The sequence below is a fragment of the Heteronotia binoei genome, chromosome 19 (genome assembly GCF_032191835.1).
Source record: "Heteronotia binoei isolate CCM8104 ecotype False Entrance Well chromosome 19, APGP_CSIRO_Hbin_v1, whole genome shotgun sequence".
NCBI classification, from domain to species: domain Eukaryota; kingdom Metazoa; phylum Chordata; class Lepidosauria; order Squamata; family Gekkonidae; genus Heteronotia; species Heteronotia binoei.
Window position 1 is genome coordinate 208,143 of NC_083241.1, and position 24,284 is coordinate 232,426.

At 52.4% G+C, this 24,284-nt stretch overlaps 1 protein-coding gene across 1 annotated transcript in view; it reads right to left on the reverse strand.

Moving 5' to 3' along the window:
* Positions 1-353: 353 nt before the first annotated feature.
* Positions 354-24,284, reverse strand: part of TP53BP1 (tumor protein p53 binding protein 1) — a gene marked incomplete at its 5' end in the record, with an annotated part of 46,011 nt that continues 22,080 nt past the window's right edge. The window contains 16 exons of the mRNA XM_060260343.1: positions 354-649; positions 2,993-3,138; positions 3,311-3,510; positions 4,198-4,292; positions 4,621-4,806; positions 4,987-5,181; positions 5,290-5,481; positions 5,591-5,991; positions 6,078-6,227; positions 6,964-7,232; positions 17,029-17,178; positions 18,713-19,163; positions 20,518-20,610; positions 21,543-21,588; positions 21,973-22,179; positions 24,008-24,115. Coding sequence (XP_060116326.1) covers positions 465-649; positions 2,993-3,138; positions 3,311-3,510; positions 4,198-4,292; positions 4,621-4,806; positions 4,987-5,181; positions 5,290-5,481; positions 5,591-5,991; positions 6,078-6,227; positions 6,964-7,232; positions 17,029-17,178; positions 18,713-19,163; positions 20,518-20,610; positions 21,543-21,588; positions 21,973-22,179; positions 24,008-24,115 — 3,074 coding nt within the window. The remainder of the gene's footprint in view (positions 650-2,992; positions 3,139-3,310; positions 3,511-4,197; positions 4,293-4,620; positions 4,807-4,986; positions 5,182-5,289; positions 5,482-5,590; positions 5,992-6,077; positions 6,228-6,963; positions 7,233-17,028; positions 17,179-18,712; positions 19,164-20,517; positions 20,611-21,542; positions 21,589-21,972; positions 22,180-24,007; positions 24,116-24,284) is intronic.

Genomic DNA, 24,284 nt, shown 5'->3' on the forward strand with positions numbered 1-24,284 from the left:
CAGGAACCACTCAGACTGCGTTTCTTCCCTCATCTGGGGGGGGGGCTCCCTCTCCCCACCCTTTAACATTAGCCTGACCTTCATTAAAATAAAATTTAAGAAACCTTATAAAAGTGCTGTGCCCCACCCTCAGCTTCTTCTCTGACTCGGGGCCAAAAGAGATTCACCCCAGGATGCGAACTTCAGAGCAGCCCTATAACTGGATAGATATCTGGACCACTGAGACTCAGCCGCAGGGATCTGTGCTATATCCTAAGAAGAGAAACTCTGCATGAAGTACTGAGTTTGAGTCAGTTTGGAAGAGACTCTTCTTTAGAGACAGCAACACAAGAGGATTCTCTTAACACACCCACAAAAAAAAAATCAATGTTTATTTCCATAAAAGGCGAACGAACCATTAACTGAAGCGCACATGCACAGGCCAACGGGCAGACAGGGGAAGGCTGCGGAGCAGACCGGCCAGTTCACGAGGGGTCAGGCCCCACCCGAAACTGCGGGTGCTTGAAGATGACAGTCTCACCCGCCACGAGGCTTTCGATGACCCACTCTTTGTTGACCATGGGCAGCTTCAAGGCTTCGGCACACTTCAAGATGGCCGCCGGGCAGGAGCTGTCAGTCACCACCACATCAAAGACGCCCAGACCAACATCTGCAGAGAAAGAAAGAACAAACTGCCTGGAGGGGCGCAGTCCTGGCTTCTCCCTGCCCAGAAACAGGTTGCAAAGAAGACATACCACCACCAGCACCCCTTGGCTGAGACCATAGAAAGATTCTCTGTCCATCCACCTGGCTCTCGGCTCCTCCAAGTTCAAAGCGGGACAGATCCCATGAGGATCAGAGGCAGGCAGTGTGAGCCAGCAGGTGAATGACACTGCCCTGCATAACACTGCTCTGGACTCCCAGACCTCCTCCTGGGGAAACCTCTGCATCCATCGCAAGCCCACGACTCCAGTATTTCAGTGAGCCTTGCTGCTCGGGCGGACTGGTGGAGCAGGAGAGCTCTTGGTCCAGGGTAGCAGAACCTGCAGGAGGGGGTGTTGCAGCAAGGGTTGGAAACCCAGCCTACTTCATTCCCCCCGGCAGGCCTTGCTCCTGCAGCCCACAGAAGGGAGGCTTTCAGCAGCTGCTTGGCCAGTCAGACCAAGCTTCAGATCTCTCCTGCCATCCCAGGAGTCAGAAGGGATTGCTGGAGGGAAGGTGGAAAAGATCCCCAGCTCTCAGTGCTGGACAGCATGTAGCCCTGCCCCTACTTCACTTGTGCAGTGAGGGCCCCCTGAGGCCTCATTGGCTGGCTGTCCAGCTCCTGCAAAGATTTCTAAGATGTTTCTTGCCTCTGAGGTGGGGGGAGGGGGCGGTGCATGAGAGAGGTGGCCGGCTGCTGATCCTCCCCTGCAAGAGACAGGGGCTCCTTCACTCCAGAAACAGCTGCCTCTTAGGTTATCTAGTCGGCAAGTACAGAAGACTTCCACCTGCTGTCAACTGGAGGCAGCCTCTGGGAGAAATGCATTGCTTAGAAGCCCCCTTTCCTCTTGGTTCAAGGCAGCTTACAAGAATACTTGGAACACCCCCAGCTAAAGCCAAAAGTAAAATAATAAGCCCCAAATTCCCCACCTTCTGTCCCCTTAAAAGATGCCTGCCCTGAACTCCAAGGAGGCAGTCCCTGCTGAGAAGCCAGAGCCACGGTGCAAAAGGCCCCGCTCCCTGCCAGGGGATGGGAAAGCCGAAGGCACCTGATGCCAGCAAAGAGGGACAGGTCCTTCAAGGATCCTGAAGGGCTTGGCTTAAAAGCTCATCATCAGCTCCTTGAATTGAACTCAGAAACAGACTGGCAGCTACTGAAGCTGTTTCAAAATGGGCAAGCTGTGTTCCCCAGAGGCTGTTTCCAGATTGTCTTGAATGGCAGCTCCAGGTACTCAGAACACAGGCACTTGGAAGCCCCCCTCCCCTCCCCACTCTGCCACAGCCACAAGACAAGAAGCCGGGGGGGGGGGGAGATGGAGAGGTTGCTTCCTTCCTTCCTTCTGGCAGCTGTCTCCATCTCCTTCCCAGCAGGCAGAAGCCTAGGCTGTCACACAGTTGGTTTTCTTCAGTAGTGGTCAGGGTGTGTGGTTGTTTGAGCTTACGGTGGGAATAATGACTAGCCCTGGAGGTGGAAGCAGCCTTCCACCGTCCCTTATAGACCCAGGTGGGCAGCCTGTCCACTCAGACACCTTTAAGACCTACAGAGTTTTATTCTGGAGACAGATAAGCTTTTGGGTGCACACCCACCTCTTCAGACACATTGCAATAGAAGTTCCCAGGCCATGCACATAGTTTAGCACACAACATAATGAAGATGGTTTTTTACAGATACAAAGACCAAGCAGGAATTACCATGAAAAGAGCACAGATTTATACACAGCTCTTCTCTCTGAATCCAAGCAGCTTACAATCTCCTCTGTCTCCTTCCCCTGGGAGGTGGGTGGGGCTGAGAGCTCTCCCAGAAGCTGCCTTTTCAAGGAGAACTCCTGTGAGAGCTCTGGCTGACCCAAGGCCATTCCAGCAGCTGCAAGTGCAGGAGGGGGGAATGAAACCCGGTCTCCCAGATAAGAGTCTGCACACTTAACCACTACACCAAACTGGCTCTCTCACCAAACTTAGCTTGTTATTCCTGTTTACATCTTCATTGTGTTGTGTGCTAATTTGCTATTCACCCTCTGTAAGAACAGTTTGCTTCCATTTCAGTGTGTCTGAGAAAGTGTGTGTACATATACTTGACTGAAACTTGGTTGGTCTTAAAGGTGCCTGACTGGACCGAAACTTACTCCCAGCAATGTACATGCCCCCCTCTTCTCATTTTATCCAGTGACGCAGAGGGCGAGTGAGCATTTGAACTTCGGTGGTCCCAGCAGTGGCACAGACTGTGGGGTGAGCAAGTAGTAACAGAATCCTGCAAGGAAGCAGAGGGCTGGTGGATCCCCTCTGCCCAGCCTCAGCAGCCAGGCCCGCCTACCTTCATTCCAAGTGTCAGACTGATGTTTCTTCACAGAATCTGCTCCCCCAGTCATGAGAACTTCAGCCCAGAGTTCCAGAAAGTTCCGCAGTTCATTTGACACCAGAAGTACCTTCAGCTTATGGAACAGGTTCTCTCGGGGGCGCCTAGAGAAACAGGGGGCTCCGCTGATGTTAAGTAGTTTGGGGCACCAACCTGTAATGCTGCTCTCTCATCACACCTTCCCTCCTCCCCCACAAGTCCAGATCTGCTTCCTTCCTTCTGTGGATGAAGAAGCAGCCCAGTTCTCTGCCTTGTAGTTTCCACCACAACACTCACCACTCCAGCAGTCTCTGCTCCAGCAGGCTGTAGCCCGCTGGCCACAGGTAATCACGGTAGTTCTGCAGCTGGTTGGCATGGCAACTGTCATGGACCCAGAGGTGAGAGACACACGGGATGCCTCCTGCCAGGCAGAGGAAGTACTTCCGGTTGCGGCAGGGCTGGTCTGCAATCAGGAAACACTGGTGGGCCGCACGACACTGCAGGGGGCGGGGCAGAGGGGGCAGAGAGAGAAAGGCGTGCTAGGCAGGCTTCAAGCAAAGACTTTCTCAGCACTGCAAGTCACTGGAAGCACATGTTAACTTTCAGCTGGGAGATGCAATTGTTCAGCACACCAGACTATACCCAAGGTCCTCTTTGCAGAGGGGCAAGCAGTTCTGCCCAGTCCAGATCAGAAAAAGCCCTTCCAAACCCCACCCTCGTCCCACTTTGAACTGGTGCCCCCTCCCCCCCCCCAAGGAACACATTGGGGGCTGCAGTTTGCAGCCATTCCTCAAACACTTAGCAAGACATGCAGCTTTTCTTACAGAAAATGGATTTAATAATCTTTTTAAATTCCATAAATATGCCAACTAGAACAATTCTATAAACCAGTTAAACCACGAATGGTGCATTTTATGTTGTTAAAGCAACGAGTTTAATAGGAAAGTAAATATTGTCTATAATATTTCAATTTTCTCCCCATGGCTTCTGGAACTTTTGCAGGTGAACATCACACAGCCCATGAGGCAAGCGGGGACAGCCTCAACGCAACCTTTCCCCCAAGTCAGGAGGGTCCACATCACCCATTCTGGCCCCTCCCACTAAGCCTTCGTAGGGAACACCTGACATTTCTCTACCCCCCCTCCACACACCCCCACCCCCAAGGAGGGTGCCGCGTTTCTGACCTGGCTTTCATTGAACTCCTCAAGAATGAACCCGCCTCCAGATTGCAGCTGTAACTCAATGTACTGTTTGTTGAAAGGCGCCATCTCCGGGAGTTCTGGAAAAAAGCCGCCATCACCTGAAGCGCCCACCGTGTGGACGCAAGGAATTTCTCCACATAGAACTGCTGCTTTCTAGGCATTGCCTCCCCTCCCAGTGGCCAGGAAAGGGCCTGCTCCCCCCCTCCCAGGCCTGGCTCCCAAACCTCTTTCCTGACCCCCCCCCCCCTTTTCTTCTTCCCCTGCAGATGACTCTGCTGCCCTCTAAGAAACCCAAGTGCTCTCACCAGTGTCCTCTGTGAGCACAACAGACCCAGTGACCCAGGTTTAGGGGTGGCCCTAGCAGCCACATGCACACACACACACACACAGCCTGGGAGTTCTCACCTTCCTCCTCTTCACTGCTCACTGCAGACTTCTGGTGGCCAGAGAGTTTATCACTGGGGCTGGCCACAGTGAGGAGAAATGCGTACCCCAGAAAGAGGGTCTTGTTGCGGGGCAAAGGCCCCCATCGCTGGTCAATGGCCAAGAGGTCTTTGGAGTCTTTAGTGCCAGGCAGACCCGTCACCTCCCCTGTGAAGAAAGGCACCCCCCCCACCACCATAGCTGCAGTCAAGCTCTGTGTTGGGAGGGAGGTTAGGAAAGGGGAATTGGAGTTGCAGCCGAGGCTGTCTGTGCCCCTTGCGGGCAGAGGCCAAGTGACCAAGGGCAGCATCCAGCTGAGACCAGGCTGAGGCCCCTACCGACACTCACCCGATCTGGTTGGGGCCGGCCGCCGCCCTCGCTTGGCAGGCGAGCGCTCCTCGTCCTCAGAGGCCATCAGCTTCCTCTTGCCAGAGAGCGGCCGGGGAGAAGCGTGGGAGGGGCTCTCGGGGGCCTTCCGCGTGGGGGTGGTGCTGGCTGGGCCGAGGTGGTTGCGTCTCCTCCGTTTTCCCTCCACCAAGTTATCTGGGGCCACAAGGTCAGGCAGATCAGCCAGAGGGTGGCGGTGGCAGCAGGAGCCGCCTCGCCCCCGGCAGGCAGCCATCCATCTCCCCTCCCCCCCAGGCTTCATACCGAGGCTGATGTCCGCAGCCTTGGTCAGAGGGGTGCTGGTCTCGTAGGGGCCAAGTCCAAACTGCTCCCGCAGCCGGTTCCCTTGTTCCAAGGACAGAATGACAGCGGCCCGCTTGTACCACTTCCTCTGCCCGTCCTTCTCCACGCAGTAGAGGAGCTGCCCGGCTTCTTTGCGGTGCCCCTTCACTACTCCTGCAGCAAATAATCATCACTGAGCCCGGGGTGGGGGGGGGGAGAGAAGGGGGGCTCCTGCCTCTCCTTCTGCAGCCCACACCCAAGCCCTCCCGTGGGCCCCCGTCACCTGCACTGAAGTACTCGTCCTCCGAGAGGGCGGTCACCTCCGTCTCCAGCGGGAGGGGGTCACACAACAAGATGTCTCTGCCTAGCACATCACATTCGTAGCCGTCATCAAAGAGCAGCTTGTACTTGGCCCCTCCCACGTCCTGTGTGATGGTCCCAGAGTAGAAGTAGCCATTGGAGGACCACTTGGCCACCACCCGGAGGCCCACGAAGCTGTTTCCAGAGGAGGAAAGGCCAGCAGCGTCCGAGGCAGCAGCCAGCCCTTCCTGCAGGGGGATCTCAGGGGAGTTGCTGCGGCGCAGAGAGGCATCAGCTGACTCCTGCCCCTCCATCAGGCAACCCGGGAGCTTCTCTTTTGGCGAGCCTGTTGGCGACAGGCCTTCCGGTGCTGCCAGCCCACTCCTGCAGAGACAAGGAGAAAAACTGCTCAGCAGCCCCCCTCCCCCCACAGTCCTCTGTCCACCCACTCTCATGGTCACGAAGCAGACCTTGTTCCAGACGACCGCGAGGCGGGCCGGCCACGTCTCCCTCGCCCACGGGGGGTAAGCGGCTGCTGGTGGCCACGCTCTTCCTCCCCCTCCTCCTGCTCCTCCTCACATCTGGCCCTGGCGTCCAGCTGGCCTCCCCCTTTCTTAGGGCTAGGAAAAGAAAAGCAGCTGAGGGGAGCTGGCCAGCACCGCCACTCTTCTCACCTCTGCTGTGCATTCCATCCACACACTATGAAGACCAAGCTACAAGGAAAAGGCGGAGGCCAATCCTGGCATCCTCACCCCTGCACAATGCCATACAGCCACCAGGTGCCATTCTCCATTGGAGACGGCCAGAAACAGCCTCTGGATGGTCTTGGGGGGAGCAGTGAAGGCGCTGGTTTCTGCAGTCTGCAGCCGTCCCTTGGATTCTGTGGCCTCTGCCCTGCAAGCAGCATGCTGTGTGGTGTGCCAGCTTCCACTGGCTTTTGAACCCTGCCATTTAATTTTTAGATTTACATCCCATCCTTTCCTGCAAGCGGGATCATGGCAGATTAAAACATAAAAGCATACAGCATAAACATCTGAGGGCAGAACAACATATCAACCAACAGGTGTAAGAAGGCATGTCTACACAGCAATGTTAAGAGGCCCCCAGGGAACACTTTTAACTTATGAAAAGCAGGAAACACATCTTTAAACAAAAATACCCCCCCAAAAAAGTCCACAACGAATTCTGAGATTACTATAGTTGAGCCATCGTGTTACACTTCTTTGGTCTTCACTGAATAAATCTGTCTCCCCTGACTGTAACCCATGAGCTCCAAATGAAGGAAAACAGGACAGGTATTGTAGCAGGGGGGGCTCTGCCATCTCCCCCCCCCACCCCAGGCAGCCCCAGGCTCACCTCTGCTTCTTGCCTCCAGACTCCGCTCCTCGGCCTGCTCCTGCTGCTCTCAGGAGCTTCGCCACCCTGCGCCCAGAGCTCGTGGTGCTGGGCAGAATGGACAAGCCACTGCTGCCTCCGCTGGATGAGCGCTGGAGGCCAGAGGCCTTGGAGGAGAAGGAGCTGATGTCCCCGAGGTCTCCAGAGGTGAGGGAAGAGCCCCCTGTCCGGGAAGAGGGAGAGGCCTCCACTTCACCCTCCTGGCACTCCACCGTGGGCTCTTCCGTCTCCTGGAAGGGAAGAAGGGTCCAAGGAAGAGGTGGGGGCCAGGACACGAGGGACACACACACACACACACATGTGAGCTATTTGCCTCCGGATGGAACTACTCTTTGGGGTACTTAATGGAGCCACAGCACAGAGGGCTCCCTCTGCAAGGGGCCAGGCCACACATCTCCCCAGGAAGTGCTGCTGCAGTAAAAGCTGTCTTCAGTTCTCCTTTTCCTGAATGGCTTTTTCCCAAAAAGGACTATCTACACAAAGCTTTGGCAGATCGCATCAATTTCCTTTGGAAAGGCTGCTCTTCTGTGAATTCCTGAGGCGAAAGGAGGCTTAGGGAAGAAGGAACCAAAGGGAAGCGTCAGCTCTCTGCTACCCAAATCCACTTCCTTCCATTCAAGCTTTGGAGGAGGGGGCAAGGATGGTGCACCCAAGAACCCACCAAGTCTGTGTGACCCGGGACACCTTCCCAGAAGCAGCAAGGAAAGACAGGACTGAGTTCACACACTGTGAGCCTAGAACCATCTTAATTCTTTTTCACTTGTTTATGAAGCAGGAGGCATTTGTCGTTAACAACTGGTACGCAGGAACACTCCACCTAGTAAAGACCACCGCAGCTGGACTGCTGCTGCCAGGAGCCAGGCAGAATAGACATGTCCCCCCCACCACCCCACCCCGCATTTTGTTCCGTTCAAGCAACTGCAAAGTCCTTGAGGGCCCTGGACTGCCCCCACCCCGCCCCGCCTCATCTGCAGGACGGGAGATCTCCTGCCATGCCCCAGCAGCTGAGCTCTGCAGGGGCCACGACACAAAGAGGTCAACTCCGAAGCTGCCCATTCACACTGCACCTTCTCTGTGGTGGGCCCTGCCCTGCCATCATTTTGCACAACAGAACTCTTCAGGAGGGCATCCTTATAAAAAGGAATAGAACTGCCATAGAATGGAACAAGTTCGGGAGGACACTTTTAAAAGATAATGAATCATAGAGTTGGAAGGGACCTCCAGGGTCATCTAGTCCAACCCCCTGCACAATGCAGGAAACTCACAAACCCCTCCCCCTAAATCCACAGGATCTTCATTGCTGTCAGGTGGCCATCTAGCTTCAAAACCTCGAGGAAGGAGAGCCCACCACCTCCCAAGGAGGAAGCCTGTTAGAATCATAGAAGAGTTGGAAGGGACCTCCAGGGTCATCCAGTCCAACCCCCTGCACAACGCAGGAAACTCACAAACCCCTCCCCCTAAATTCACAGGATCTTCATTGCTGTCAGATGGCTATCTAGCCTCTGTTGAAAAACCTCTAAGGAAGGAGAGCCCACCACCTCCCGAGGAAGCCTGTGGGAACTTAAAATAGAATTATAGAGTTGGAAGGGACCTCCAGGGTCATCTAGTCCAACCCCCTGCACAATGCAGGAAACTCACAAACACCTCCCCCTAAATCCACAGGATCTTCATTGCTGTCAGGTGGCCATCTAGCTTCAAAACCTCGAGGAAGGAGAGCCCACCACCTCCCAAGGAGGAAGCCTGTTAGAATCATAGAAGAGTTGGAAGGGACCTCCAGGGTCATCCAGTCCAACCCCCTGCACAACGCAGGAAACTCACAAACACCTCCCCCTAAATTCACAGGATCTTCATTGCTGTCAGATGGCCGTCCAGCCTCTGTTGAGAAACCTCCAAGGAAGGAGAGCCCACCACCTCCCGAGGAGGAAGCCTGTTCCACTGAGGAACCGCTCTAACAGTCAGGAAGTTCTTCCTAATGTTGAGCCAGAAACTCTTTTGATTTAACTTGAGCCCACTGGTTCTGGTCCTACCTTCTGGGGCCACAGAAAACAATTCCACACCCTCCTCTAGATGACAGCCCTTCAAGTCCTTGAAGATGGTGGTCCTATCACCTCTCAGCCGCCTCCTCGCCAGACTAAACATGCCCAGCTCCTTCAACCTTTCTTCCTAGGGCTTGGTCTCCAGGCCAAGGGGGGACATGAAACCCAGGGCAGGGGAGAGGGAACCACATCCTTTCTGTCCCTTCCCTTGCTGGAGATAAAAAACAGGGCCACAGCCGATGGTGCACAATCAGGAAAAAATACATTACTCAGTAAAAATCCCCTCTGTGATTTGTCCACAGGCTTCATCAGGGGAATCTGCAATAGGTAATATACAATTACACCCTTCGGTTGCATAAATAATGGTATAGTTAAAATTATATAAATAAGATCTATTAAAGGTCAAAATCCAGGTTGTAAAATATCAGTCACATAACAAACCGCTTGAGTTTATTCTGTCCTTGTGATTGCAGGAGGAAAGGAAGGAAAGATCCCCTGTGCAAGCACAAGTCGTTTCCAACTCTGGGGTAATGTCGTTTTCACAGCAGACTTTTTACGGGATGGTTTGCCATTGCCTCCCCAGTCATCTACACTTTCCCCCCAGCAAGCTGGGTACTCATTTTACCAACCTCAGAAGGATGGAAAGCTGAGTCAACCTCGATCCAGCTACCTGAAAACCCAGCTTCCACCGGGAATCAAACTCAGGTTGCGAGCAGAGCTTAGGACTGCAGTACTGCAGCTTTAATACTATGCGCCACGGGGCTCTTTAGGAGGAGGAAAAGAAATTCCCTGTAAATCAGATCAGATGAAGCAGTCGCACCCCCAACAGGTTTTGACTCAGAATCTGAAAAGCCTTTTTCTGTGCCTAAGTGAAAGTCACAAACCTGTTTGTCTTGCAATAATTCTTCAAAAGGAGCACATGATCAGCATAAGAACAGAAGAGAAGCCATGTTGGATCAGGCCAATAGTCCCTTCAGTCCAACACTCTGTGTCACATAAGAACATAAGAGAAGCCCTGTTGGATCAGGCCAGTGGCCCCTCCAGTCCAACTCTCTGTGTCACATAAGAACATAAGAGAAGCCATGTTGGATCAGGCCAATGGCCCATCCAGTCCAACACTCTGTGTCACATAAGAACATAAGAGAAGCCCTGTTGGATCAGGCCAACGGCCCCTCCAGTCCAACACTCTGTGTCACTCAGTGGCCAAAAAACCCAGGCGCTATCAGGAGGTCCATCAGTGGGGCCAGGACACTAGAAGCCCTCCCACTGTGCCCCCCCCCAAGCACCAAGAATACAGAGCATCACTGCCCCAGACAGATTGAGTACCATCTATAACTTGTGGCTAATAGCCACTGATGGACCTCTACTCCATATGTTTATCCAGTTCCCTCTTGAAGCTGTCTATGCCTGTAGCTGCCATCACCTCCTGTAGCAGTAAAATGTCACTGGAAGGACTTAACTATATTCTGGTTTCTACTTGATGGAATCTCTGTTTTTTTACAAATGCTGATGCACTTCTAAAGGCAAATTCAACCCTTTAGGTGCCAGTATCTGGAGTCTAATGACCCTATCTGCTTTTTTCAGTAGCGGACTTTCATTTTTACAGGTGAATTTCTGCACAGTCCAAAAAATAAAATCAGAGGGACCATGATTATTTTCAGTGAAGGTTTTAGCCAATCTCAAGGACAAGATAAACTCTAGGACTTTTTTATGCAACTAATATTTTAAGACCTAGATTCTGACTTTGAATATAGTGTCTTATTAATTTGTATAATTTTAACTGTATCATGTAATCTCGGTTATGTATTTGTATATATGAATGAATGTTCATTATTAGCCCAAGGCCATCACAGTTCAGAAGAGTCAACAGCAGCCTAAACACAAGCACTGACTTGTAGGTGACGTGTCGCAGTTTCCCTGGCAAAGCCTGTGGGCAAAACACACAGGGGATTTGGGGGACTTTTAAATAATAAAATATATATATTTTTCCTTATTTCGACAGACCTACAACAACTAACGTGGGAGGAGGTTGCCACTGCTATGTCACTGAACGATATCATCTGAAAGTCCACCAATAGAGTAACAAAGGAATCGAAGAACTGAGATATTGATAAACCACCTTTGTTATAAAATCTTTCTTATAGCACCTTTACAAAAGAACATAAGAGAAGCCATGTTGGATCAGGCCAACGGCTCATCCAGTCCAACACTCTGTGTCACATAAGAACATGAGAAGCCCTGTTGGATAAGGCCCTTGGCCCATCCAGTCCAACACTCTGTGTCACACAGTGGCCAAAAAAAACCATCAAGTGCCATCAGGAGGTTCACAAGCTGGTCTAGAAGCCCTTCCACTTTGGTCCCCCCCCCCCCCGCCCCAAGCACCAAGAATACAGAGCATCACTGCCCCAGACAGTTCCAATAATATACTGTGGCTAATAGCCACTGATGGACCTCTGCTCCATATTTTTATCCAATCCCCTCTTGAAGCTGGCAATGCTTGTAGCTGCCACCACCTCCTGTGGCAGTGAATTCCACACACCCTTTGGGTGAAGAAGGACTTCCTTTTATCTGTGTTAACCCAACTGCTCAGCAATTTCACTGAATGCCCACAAGTTCTTCTATTGTGAGAAAGGGAGAAAAGTACTTCTTTCTCTACTTTCTCCATCCCATGCATAATCTTGTAAACCTCTATCATGTCACCCCGCAGTGGACGTTTCTCTAAGCTAAACAGCCCCAAGCGTTTTAACCTTTCTTCATAGGGAAAGTGTTCCAAACCTTTAATCATTCTAGTTGCCCTTTTCTGGACTTTTTCCAATGCTATAATATCCTTTTTGAGGTGCGGTGACCAGAATTGTACACAGTATTCCAAATGAGACCGCACCATCGATTTATACAGGGGCATTATGATACTGGCTGATTTGTTTTCAATTCCCTTCCTAATAATTCTCAGCATGGCGTTTGCCTTTTTTAACTGCAATCGCACACTGTCTTGACATTTTCAGTAGTTATCTACCATGACCCCAAGATCTCTCTCTGATCAGTCTCTGCCAATTCACACCCTATCAACCTGTATTTGTAGCTGGAATTCTTGGCCGCAATGTGCATTACTTTACACTTGGCCACATTGAACCTCATCTGCCACGTTGACGCCCACTCACCCAGCCTCAACAGATCCCTTTGGAGTGCCTCACAATCCTCTCTGGTTCTTACCACCCTGAACAATTTAGTGTCCTCTGCAAACTTGGCCACTTCACTGCTTACTCCCAACTCCAGATCATTAATGAACAAGTTAAAGAGCATGGGACCCAGTACTGAGCCCTGCGGCACCCCACTGCTTACTGTCCTCCACTGCGAAGACTGCCCATTTATACTCACTCTCTGCTTCCTATTAATTAGCCAGTTTTTGATCCCCGAGAGGACCTGTCCTTTTACACCATGATTCTCGAGCTTACTAAGGAGCCTTTGATGAGGAACTTTATCAAAAGCTTTCTGGAAGTCAAGGGATCTATTAGGTCCCTTTGTCCACATATTTGTTCACCCCCTCAAAGAACTGGAACAGGTTAGTGAGGCAAGATCTTCCCTTATAGAACCCATGCTGAGTCTTCCTCAATAACTTGTGTTCATCAATGTGCCTACTCATTCTGTCCTTGATAATGGTTTCTACCAACTTTCCTGGTATTGAAGTCAGACTGACTGGCCTCTAATTTCCCAGATCTCCTCTGGAACCCTTTTTAAAGATGGGGGTGACATTTGCTACCTTCCAGTCCTCAGGAACGGAGGCAGATTTCAATGAAAGATTACATATTTTTGTCAGGAGATCCACAAGTTCAAATCTGAGTTCTTTCAGAACTCTTGGATGTATGCCATCCGGACCTGGTGACTTATTAGTTTTTAATTCGTCAATCAGTTGTAGGACCTCCTCTCTTGCCACCTCAATCTGACTCAGGTCTTTCAACACCCCTTCCAAAATTAGTGATTCTGGAGCGGGCAAACACTTCTCATCTTCCACAATAAAGGCGGAGGAAAAAAATGCATTCAGCTTCTCAGTCATTTCCCTATCCTCCTTCAGTAATCCTTTGACCCCTTGGTCATCCAAGGGCCCCACTGCCTCCCTGGCTTCTCCAAGGGTTTTGACTGTATTTACCTTTCCTTTCAGTTTCCTCTTCACATGCCTCCTCATCTCACAGGATTTACCCCCTTTAAAGTTAAACATGGTTGTGCTGGTCTTTTGGGGCAATTCCCTATTTATACAAATGGTGAAATCAATAACATTATGGTCACTGCTCCCAAGCGGTGCAATCACTTTTACATCTCTCACCAAGTCTTGGGCATTACTTAGGACCAAATCCAGGATTGCCCCACCCCTGGTAGGTTCTGAGACCATCTGCTCCATAGCACAGTCACTGAGAGCATCTAGAAACTCAATCTCTTTCTCTCGACCTGAACACATATTGACCCAATCAATCTGCAGGTAGTTAAAATCACCTATTATGACACAGTTTTTATGTTTAGCCATTATCTTTAATCCTTCCAACATATTACAATCGTCCTCTATCTTTTGATTTGGTGGGCGATAACGAACTCCCATAGTTAAATTTCCTTTTGGGCCCTCTATTTCGACCCAAAGCATTTCTAGAAGGGAATTTAATTATCTGACCTCAGTCTTACTGGACTGTATACCCTCTCTGACATACAGAGCCACCCCACTTCCAACCCTTCCCTCCCTATCCTTCTGATATTATATCCAGGAATCACCGCATCCCACTGATTCTCCTCATTCCACCAAGTTTCTGTAATTCCCACAATGTCTGTTTTCCCCCAACACTAAACATTCCAACTCACCAATTTTACTTCGAACACTTCTAGCATTTGTATACAAACATCTATAATTTCCCAGGCAAGCTAGGCCCACAACCTTCCTCCTGCTGCCTTGAGACTTTGGCAGACACTCCACACTGTTTGTCACCATCTCAGTGGACAACTCTGATCCATTACCCAGTAGAAAAGTAACAGCTAACCCTTCATCTCTTTGAGATGAGTCCTCCTGAACCAGAGACATTTCATCTCCTGTCGACTTTCCCCCAAGATTTAGTTTAAAAACTGCTCTGCCGCCTTTTTGATTTTAAGCGCCAGCAGCTTGGTTCCATCTGGGGTCAAGTGGAGACCATCTCTTTTGTACAGCTCCTGCTTGTTCCAGAAAGCATCCCAGTGCCTAACAAACTTAAACCCTTCCTCCCTCCACCATCGTCTCATCCACACATTGAGACTTCTAATTTGTGCCTGTCTCTCCAGCCCTGCACGTGGAACAGGTAGCACTTCTGAAAGAGTCTTAAGTCTCCTGCCTAGCAGCCTAAATTTTTCCTCCAGGATCTCATGACTGCATTTCCCCACATCGTTGGTGGCAACATGCACCACAACACTGGCTCCTCCCCAGCACTGTCTATCAGCCTATTTACAACACGCATAATGTCCGCTACCTTCGCACCAGGCAGGCAAGTCACCATATGGTCAGTATGCAGTTTTGCCACCCAGCTGTCTACTTGCCTAAGGATCAAATCACCAACCACCAAGACCGCCCCTCCCCACCCTCCCTGCTCAGGGATGGTTCCTTGGCATGAAAGGATACCCACTCACCAACTGAAGAAGAGGACCCTTCTGAGGGCGCATTCCCCTTATCCTCAGCACGGTGCCCTGTTCCCTCGACTCTCATATTCCCTGGCAGCAACGGGGCTGCCATGTTCAGAGTGGGGCTCATCTAATACATCCCTGAGAGTCTTCTCTGACTGCCTAACTGACTCTCTCTGCTTCTCCAGGTCAGTCACCTCGGCCTCAAGGGTATGAACTCATTCCCTGAGGACCAGGAGCTCCTTGCTTCGAGCACACACCCAAGACTTCTGTCCTGTGGGCAGATAATCATACATGTGACATTCAGTGCAAAACACTGGAAAGCCCCCACTCCCCTGCTGGCATTCTACCTTCATGATAGCTTTTTTAAAATATACAGTCCCCTTTTAAATCCTGTTTGTTTATGTGGCTCTCCTTCTGGAGGGTCTACTTACCTTATTAGGAACACAAGGAAAATAGGGATCTGGGTTCCTGGTCCTTACACAGCCCCCAGGCCAAGAGCCCTTTAGCTCTCGCCCTTCGGCTCGTGCCAAAGGCTTATGCCTCTGGCAAGGTGCAGCTTAAAAATGCAAAGAGGGTGGGGCCTCAGTCTGCCCCAGGAACACAGCCACTCCTAATCAATCACCTTCAGCCCACTCAAACCAAACAAACAGCAGTTCCCCAGCAACCACAAACTCAGAATTTTCAGCAATCACACAGTCACACAAACTCAGAAATTCTCAGCAACTTCCCCAGCTGTTTAGAAAGCCAAACCTCACCCTTATAGCACTTCTTATCCGCTGTCTCTCAGAGCTCTCTGAACACTACCTTTTACGTAGTTTAAATTTTTTATGTTTTTATTCCCTTATAACTGTAAACTGTTGTATCATGACTGTTAGCCGCCCAGAGTCCGCTTGCGGAGTGGGCAGCATATAAATCTAAAGTAAATAAATAAATAAATTTGCACCATTAGCCTGGCTCTATTCCCAGTTGTCTCCTGTGACTGGTGGGCCTTCTTATTTTCTCCTCCCTCCCTCACTGGCCCACCCACTCACCAGCCAGCCTGGCCAAGGGCAGAGTGGCTCTCGCAGTGGGCCAGGAGACAGCAGCTCCTTCCTTCCCCTCTGCTCACATGGAACACACAGCAGAGGGGGGAAGCGGTGGCTCCCCCATCGTCAGAAGCACGGTCGGCCTAGCCCAGGGCGGTGCCAAGCCAACACCCACAACCCACAAGGATGCTGCTCCTTGATGCTCTCTGTGCAACAGCAGAAAGCCCTCCCCCTGGAGAACATCTTTCAGGCTCCTCCTTTTGGCTGCTTTGCACAGTTTCTGCAAAGCTCGTGGGGGAGGTGTTCCTCGTTCTTCGCACTCCCTAGTCAGCCTATCTCTACGTGCAGCATCCCTGCCTCTGTGACTCACAGACTCTCTCCTCCCACCCTAACCCTGCTTGCCTGGCTCATGCAGCAGCAGTGCCCCCCACCTCCTACTCTACGATCTCCCACCTGCAGCCCCCAAGAGAAGGGGGGGTGGAGGATGAGATTTGGGATGAAAATGTATGGGCTGCACAAGAAAAAAATTCGGTTTTATTCCCCACCCTTCACTACCACTTGAAGCTGTCTCAGAGCGGCTTGCAGTTGCCTTCCTTTCCTCTCCCCACAACAGACACCTGCGAGGAAGTGGGGCTGATTCCCCTCATGGGGGGGGTGAGCAACAGCATCTCCTGTTCCTCCTCCTTCTCCCCCCACACAGCCTCCATCTCTGCCCCCTCAAAAGGCAGGGGGGCTCCTAGTTATCCCTCCACACCCACACAGGAGGTACAGCAGCAGCCACTCCTGGACCCCCCCCTCCCCTGCCTGCCCTTCCGCCCCCAATGGCAGCAGCAGCAGTGGGGCCAGGGGCTGGCCGGGTCCTCTCCTCTCTGCAGCAGCGCACACCAAGGCAGCTTTCTGAAAAGCCCAGCTCTCCACTGTGAACACAGGAGCGCCAGAGAGCATCTCTGGGCCAGTCAGTTCTCTATCCCTCCCTCCATCCCCACCAGCCCTGGCAGGCCTCTTTTTGAATCAGCAACACGTGTCCCACTGAGCACAAAACCAAATGCTGGCAAGAAGCCTGGCTGGGAGGGAAAAGGGCACCAGATGTGGGCAGAGAGGTTCAGAAATCCATGCCTTCCTGAAGGCAAACCTCCCAGAAAGATCTGGGCAAACCAGATTCCGGAAGCATCGAGGAAAACAACAGGACCTTGGGGGAGGAGAAAAGGTGGTGGAGGACATTCTGTGGCTGCTCTGAGAAGCCCGACCCCAGGTGCCAAAGTTTTGCCAAATCTGGCCTCTGTGTGTGTGTGTGTGCGCACGCATGTGGGGGGGGGGGGCCACCCAGGATCTCTTACCTCAGCCACCTTGCGCTCAACTTCCACCCCATCCTTGTAGTAGACATCTGTGATCACCCGCGTGATGACTGTACGCACTTCACGGATCGTCCGGATGTGGCGCCGCAAGACTCTGCCAGGAGGCAATGGGGGCAAATCCAATTCTTCACTCTGGCAAGGAGGGGAAAGTGCCCAGACCAGTCAGAGGTTTCTCCTTGTCCCAGCAGGCCTCGCACAGAGACTGAAACAATGCTTCTCTAATCAGTGCTCAATAGTGCAACCATGCAGGACTTTCAACTGGCAAAATTCTGCATTTCCAATGGGAAACTTCTATATCTGCTGAACCATCTTTCTCTTAAAAGCAGGTTCTTTTACAGAAACACCGGCTGGGACTACAGACACCTCCTTCCTCCCCAGACCCTGCAGCTAACACAGCTATAAGCAAGACCGATGCTGAGTTAAATGAATCACCCTCAAGTACTGCAAACCGGACAAACAGACTGTCTTCGGGGGGGAGGGGGGGTGCTGCCCAACTGGGGGTGGGCTTCTCCTCACCCTCTGTTCTGAAGGCAGGCAGGCAGGCGAGTCAGGATGCTGGCAATGCACGCAGCAGGAAGAGGAAGGCCACGGCCGGGAAGAGGCGCTTCCAGGCTCAAAAGTCAGTAGCCTTCTCAGGCCCTAGAGAACTATCTAGAAACACCATATGTAATGCTAATGCAGGTGTATGTATCTCACCACAGCCCTGATTTTGCCAATCATGGCCTGGGTGAGAGAGACCGATCAACAAACATCTCCAAGACCAATCGTAGAATGATCAGGCAAAGGTGGCAACAGGAAAGACTTGCACCCAAAAGACCTGCTGAAAATCTGACTAGACGACAGCCACCTTGATGGACTGATAGTCTTGAGATCCTGTCTGTAGAACTCGGATGGACAGATACGAACGGAACCCACTTGTGGCTATGCCTCTGTACTGGGAGGCAGCTACCGAAAGTCCTGCTCAAACCTACCCCCTCTGCATACCTGGAACCCCCTTGAGAAGGCTGGCCAGAACAGAAACTGCTCCAACCAGAAGATCTCTCAGTTTAAACTGAGGTACTGGCAAGCCCTGCACTGTAAATGGATGCAGGACTCAAAACGGAGAATGCTCCCCTTGGAAGATATACTTGGTCCCACTACCAGAAGTGGCTGATAGAAGCGACCCAAACCTCAACAGAGAGAATTACGTCCAACAGCTTAAGAAGGTGGGGCTTCTAGCTTTATAAAAAATGCATCAGGAATGACACCAGTGACGGTACTGTGGCCTCTTCAGACCACCCAGCTGAAGTACCTGGCAGTCAGCTCCAAACAAAAAGGAGGAACCCATCTCTCTCATTCACTTCTAAAATTCACCATCATGCTTCTCCCGTGACGGCTGAAGATGGATGAGATTTATCAGTAATCAAAATGAGCCACAAGGGAGCCCCCTCCACCCCCCCTGCCCCCCGGAATCTCTCTACTCCCCAAATCCATGTTCGGTTTCTGAACTTCCCAGGAGAAACAGAGAGGATGGATTGTTCCCTTGGCCCCTGCAGCTCCTGCAATGGGCAACCTCCTCACCTCCCTGCCCTGCCCTCTGTGGAGGGCCTCAGAGTTGCAGCCAAGCCTTTGCCTTCACTGTGGTCCTCAGGCAGCCCAGCATCTCCCCCCCGCCCCTCCCCCTCACCTGGTTATCTGGCGGCTGCGGCTCTTTCCCAGGATCACTTGTGGGCTCCAACTCAGCCACGCTGGTTTCTGCTTCCACTTGACTGCCAGGTGCTGTCTGTGTCGCTGCTGACACAAAGACTGCCGGATCACCGAGAAATGCTGCTGCCGCTGCTGCAGTCTGGACCCCCTTGCTGCTTCTGCCCACTTGGCCGCCCTGAGTCCCTCCTCCTGCAGGGAGCGCTGAACTGGGCCTCTTCCGGGCCCAACTTCCTTCCCCCTCCTGAGCTCCTGACGCTGCCACCTCCACGGCTTCTCCCTCTGCCGTGCAGCTCCTCCTCACTGGCTGCTTAACACTCGGCTGCAAGCCCAGCTCCTGTCCACAGCTCAGGGGCTCCAGAGTCCGTGGGCTCTGGCATTTTCTGGGTCGTGTCTCCTCTTCTTGAGATCTCGGGAAACTGAACAGCTCACCCCTGGAAACCAGCCATCAGAATGCACACCACAGGATCAGAAAAGGCTTCATCTCGGCCAGCATCAGATTTCAGGCGGGAGCAAGCACTTGCTGGCTGGTCAGCTACCTAGGCTGCAGACCCCCCTCCAGCTCAAGAGGCATGAATTCACCTCCCTCACCCAGCTCCTCTCACACCAGTGGCAGCTGCCCCCCTCCGCAGGGTAGAGGAAGCAAGAAGTCTTGCCTCGTTGGTGGGCAGCAGCAGCAACGCCTGATCCTGCATCCAGAGCTCCCCCCTGCACTGCCCTGCCCCTTCTGGCCCCCCAGCAACTCCCACAAGACACCATCCCAAGGCCAGTCTGCCCAACGCGCAATGATGAGCAGATTTCAAAGGACTCCCTTTCCTCCTTTAGAAGTGTTTCTAATGTCTGCAGTATCCCTCGCATTTTGGGGAACTCCCATCCGCATTCAGCAGAGTATCAGTCTTGTTTGAATTGGCGCTGCTTTCTCACTGCACTACCAGTTGTCAGGGTTTTCTATTCTTCCCTCCATGCACACAAATGACAGAGAGTATGCCAAGTGCCCAGCTTCCTACTTTAGTACTCAAAAGCATCCCATCACAGGGACGGTGCTTTCAAAACAGGAGCCTCAAAAGACCAACTGAACCACTTTGGTGTCGTGGTTAAGTGCACGGACTCTTCTCTTCTCTGGGAGAACCGGCTTTGATTCCCCACTCCTCCACTTGCAGCTGCTGGAATGGCCTTGGGTCAGCCATGGCTGTGGCAGAGGTTGTCCTTGAAAGAGCAGCTGCTGTGAGAGCCCTCTCAGCCCCACCCACCTCACAGGGTGTCTGTTGTGGGGGAGGAAGATAAAGGAGATTGTGAGTCACTGAGTTTCAGAGTGGAGGGTGGGGTATAAATCCAATATCTTCTTGTTCAATATGGCCAGCCCTCACATGGACATGACGATACCCCACACACTCCCAAATATGGGCTCCAGCTCCCTGAATGCCACCATGCCCCACACAAGGTGCTAGAAGACGAAGCTCCCACCATGTCTCCCCCCCCCCCCCCCCAACAAAGGGCCTTGCTAGAATGCTCTTTCTGAAACTTCACTCTGGGGATAACACACCCACGACGCTTGCGATCTGGAGGAACAGGCCCCAAGGGAAGACAGGCCCCAGCTGGCAAAAACCTCCCTTCAGGTGGCTCTGCCTCCCGCCCTAGCAACACACAGCTCCATTTTATCTGGCTTCTCTCTCCAGCAGGCGGAACAAGGGCCAGGGAGAGCTGGCAAAGTGGAGGATCCACCCAGAAAACAGGATTGTTGTTGGGCTTTAAGACACCACAAAGCTCTTTCTTCTTCAACACACTTGCCTGATTGGTGAACAAGGTAATTCTGGCCCTTGAATCTTTTTCTCTTGTTGGGCCTCACAGATACGAGTGAACATAGACGGTGTTGTCAGAGAACTGCGAATAGACATGACAGAGAAACTTTAAAAGAGGTATTCCTGTCAAGAAGACACTAATATGCATTAACACATTTGCTCACAATTCAATTGCAGTCCCTCCCCCTGAGAGAACACCAGCGGCTTGCATTTCTTCCTGAGGCCCCCAAAGACCTCTGGAGTTGGACAAGGACCAAGGAGCCCTCCTCTTCCTCCTTCCTGCAAACACCCTGATTCCACAACACAGCTGAGCTTGTTTCACGTGGCAGCAGCTGAGCATCTTCTGTCTTAGGCCCCCTCCCTTGCTCCTGCAACCTGTAACTGAGCTGTCCTTGAAGACAAAACAAGGGCACATGACCCCATTTTGAAACGGCTGCTGTGGCAGTCTGTCCCAGGTGCTCTTCTCAGCCTTGGGCCTGTGTCTGAGGACTGTCTCCTCCCATCTGCATTCCGCTCCCTGTCCGCTGCCCGCCCACACCAGGGAGGATGGCCAACCTTGTGCTGACCACGGCCTGGTCTTTTTCCATCATGGCTCCTCCCAGAAGAGATCTCAGGGGGTTTGTTCTTCTAGGTTCAATTTGTAATGTTTGAACTGCTTTTTGTAAGCCAAAAAGGAAAGGTGGGATGTAAGCATTTAAATAAATTACAATAAAGCAGTTAAAACTCGCTCTCGCACGTTTGTGCCCTGCGTCTCTAAGGCATTTAGAGCCACCTGCGTGGCTTCCATCTCCACAGGGAGGGGAGGCTGGCCAGCAATGACGGGGTCTGGCCATCCCAGGGTGCTCCTGGCGCCAGAGGCAGGATCTGACGCTAACCCCAAATCCTGGGCAGACACCACTGGGCCTACACTGCATGGTGGGGAAGAAGATGCAGTTTCACCCCATCTTCCTTCACACATCATACTCTCTGCCTTGTTGCTCTCCAATTTCTTCCCAGCAGCCAATTGTCCATTACCTGGCGTCAGCAACTGACCCGTTCTTCCTTTCACTGGCCACAGGCTCTGAAAGGCAAAAGTGGGAGAGAAGAGGCTGTATGAAGACCACCACCCCACCCTGGAGGGGTGGGAGGCGGGAGGTGCACTTCTGAACAAGTCCTGCTGGTCAGTAAAGCGGCCCCCTGCCAGCCACCACTATTCATTCAACCACACACACCAAGGACAAGGAGCAAGTCCTCCCCGCCCCCACGATTTCTGCAGTGCCAGCACAGCAAGGGGCCTTCCGCTCACTATGCCAGAAGCCCTTTCCAAAAAGGCTAGATTGTGCTCCCAGCCAAGTGTTGCAGCCTGAAGACGAGGGGAGGGGCCTTCAGGGCAGGCAGGCTGAGAGCAGAGGAGGAAGCTGGCCCCTTAAGGGCCTGACTGCGCCTGCTGCTTTGTGTCTCTTACTCTGCAGGCTGAAGGGGAGAGAGCCCCTTTCCTCCTCAGGGACCGGGGTGGTGAGGCTCATGCGCAAGGAGAGCTTCCCTTCCTCTTCCTCTTTGGGACTTCTCTCCATCTCCGAAGAAGCCCCAGAGCTCTCCATTGTGACATCACTGGCACCCTCCGCTGTGACATCACTGGTTGCTATGGTGCTGTCTGGCCAGCCCCCAATCACTGAAAGGAGAACAAGAGAGCAGCCTTGACAACCCATCTCCTTCCACACAGCCCAGGTGAGAGGGTGGCCTTGCTTTCTCCTGCCACGCTCACTCCACAGCGCATGCTCCAGCATTTGGCCAGCCCGGACATCCAACGTGCCCCCAACTACACTCCCTATCCCAGATACTGCTGTTCTTCAAAAGGGGGTTAGGTCTCTTAGGTGGATTCGAGGGTCTCTCTCTCTCTCTTTGAAGCTTACCCCTCCCACACACGAGGTGCATTTCTGTATCTCCCCACTCCCCAGAAGTACAAAACCGGAACGTAACCTGGCTTAAACCCCAACCAGAGAGGGAGGGAGAGAGAGGGGCAGGGACGACAGGCCAAAGGCCGACTTGCTGCTTGCTCTCTTCCAGCAGTCTCTGGCAAACAACTCCATCCATCCAATCCCCCAGTGAGAAGAAATCCTCATGCATTTTACCATTCGTGGAGGAGAGTATCCTGATGGACGTTAAAGGGCTGTCTATTCCCAAGTGGGAACTGCCAGAGAAGTCCCTGTGATCAAAGATCCCCCCCCCCTCCTGTAGAGGAGCAGGCGTCCAGTTTGTAGCGCATCCCCAGAGGAGTTGTCCTGTGAGTGAACTCAAAGAGAAGGCCACAGAAGGCACATCCTGGGACTGGGGGATGCTGAACCGCACAAGCCAGGAAATACGGGGCTCGGGCAGTCTTGCCAGGATTCGACACAGCCCTGCGGTTCCCTCGGTCAGTGGATGAAATGACACAAGTGAGTGAAGAAGGCGGCAGCAGGTACAGCGCAGGCCTTTCCACCCTCCACACATCTCTCACTTGTGCCAGTTCACACGAGCTGAAAGATGGCAGGATAAATGGAGCGCTCCTAGGGCAAGAAAAGTTCCAGTTTGCAAATAACACCAGATCGTTCAGGATGATGAAAACCACAGCAGACTCTGAAGGGCTCCAGGAAGAGCTCTAAATCGGATGAGTGAGCCAGGCCTGCCTCAAAAGCACCCCTGGTTTCTCTGGGTTTGAACAGGCACAAAAGGAGTCACAGCCTTGTCTGGTCTTTTTGGCTCTCTCTGGCTAGCCCTGGAGGGTGGGGAAAAGATGCAGGCCTCAAGAGCAAGCAAGAGGAGGAGAGGAGAAGCCTGGAGTGGCCCTTGCTGCAAAGCAAGGCTTGGGAGCCACACATCCCCACCCCCGTCTCAAGAACAAAACCATGCATGCATTAGCTTAGCCTTTGCCTGCAGAGCACAGGGGAGGGAGGGGTGCTGCTCACAAGAAACCCTCCCCCACCAGTGGAGCACAGCCAGGCATGTCCCAAATTGCCCTCTGTGCTGCAGCTGCAGGAAGGTCAGAGCCAAACACCCCTCCCCCCTCCTTTCCTTCCCTCCTTCCCTTCCTTCCACAGCACAGAAGCTTCCTTGGGTGTTCTGGAGCCTTCATGTGCTCTGCCTACATGTAAAGCAGCCAAGCGCCTCCATCAGGCCTCCAGGATTCTACCCCTGAGTGGAGCTCAGCTCTCACGCCCAGGCCCTTGGAGCCTTGCTGCGTAAGAATTGTCTCCCTTTACCAGCAAGGTAAAATTTGCTGCAATCCCCCCTGAGCCCATCTGCAGGGCAGGGCGGAAGAGATATTAAATTAAAATAAATTAAATGTTAAAAGACTGGCACAATACATGTGGGAAACATTGACCAAGGTTTGCTCACCAGACAGATTCCCCCTTGGAGAACATGGATTTCTCTCCCATAAGCTCTCCTGAAACCTCCCTTTCGGTCACCCCTTGCAGGGGCAGCAGGGGGGGGGCTACTGTAGGGGTGCAGCTGCCACTCACCAATAGGAGTGCTGTGTCGTCTGGGGCCCTTTTTAAGCTGGCCAGTAAGGGGCGGAGTGATGTTTGCCAGGGATGCCCCCTCCTTCAAAGTGAAACGAAACAGAGCTTCTGTGAGAGAGAGAGAGAGAGAGAGAGAATGAGATGGCTTTCTTCTGCATTTCACTCCATTAAGCAAAGCCAGGCATCCTGATGGCCAAAAACAGCAACCATTGCAAGCAAGGACGAGCAGAGCAACAGCAAAGAGCCAGGCCATGCAAAAGGCTGCACGGCAGGAGAG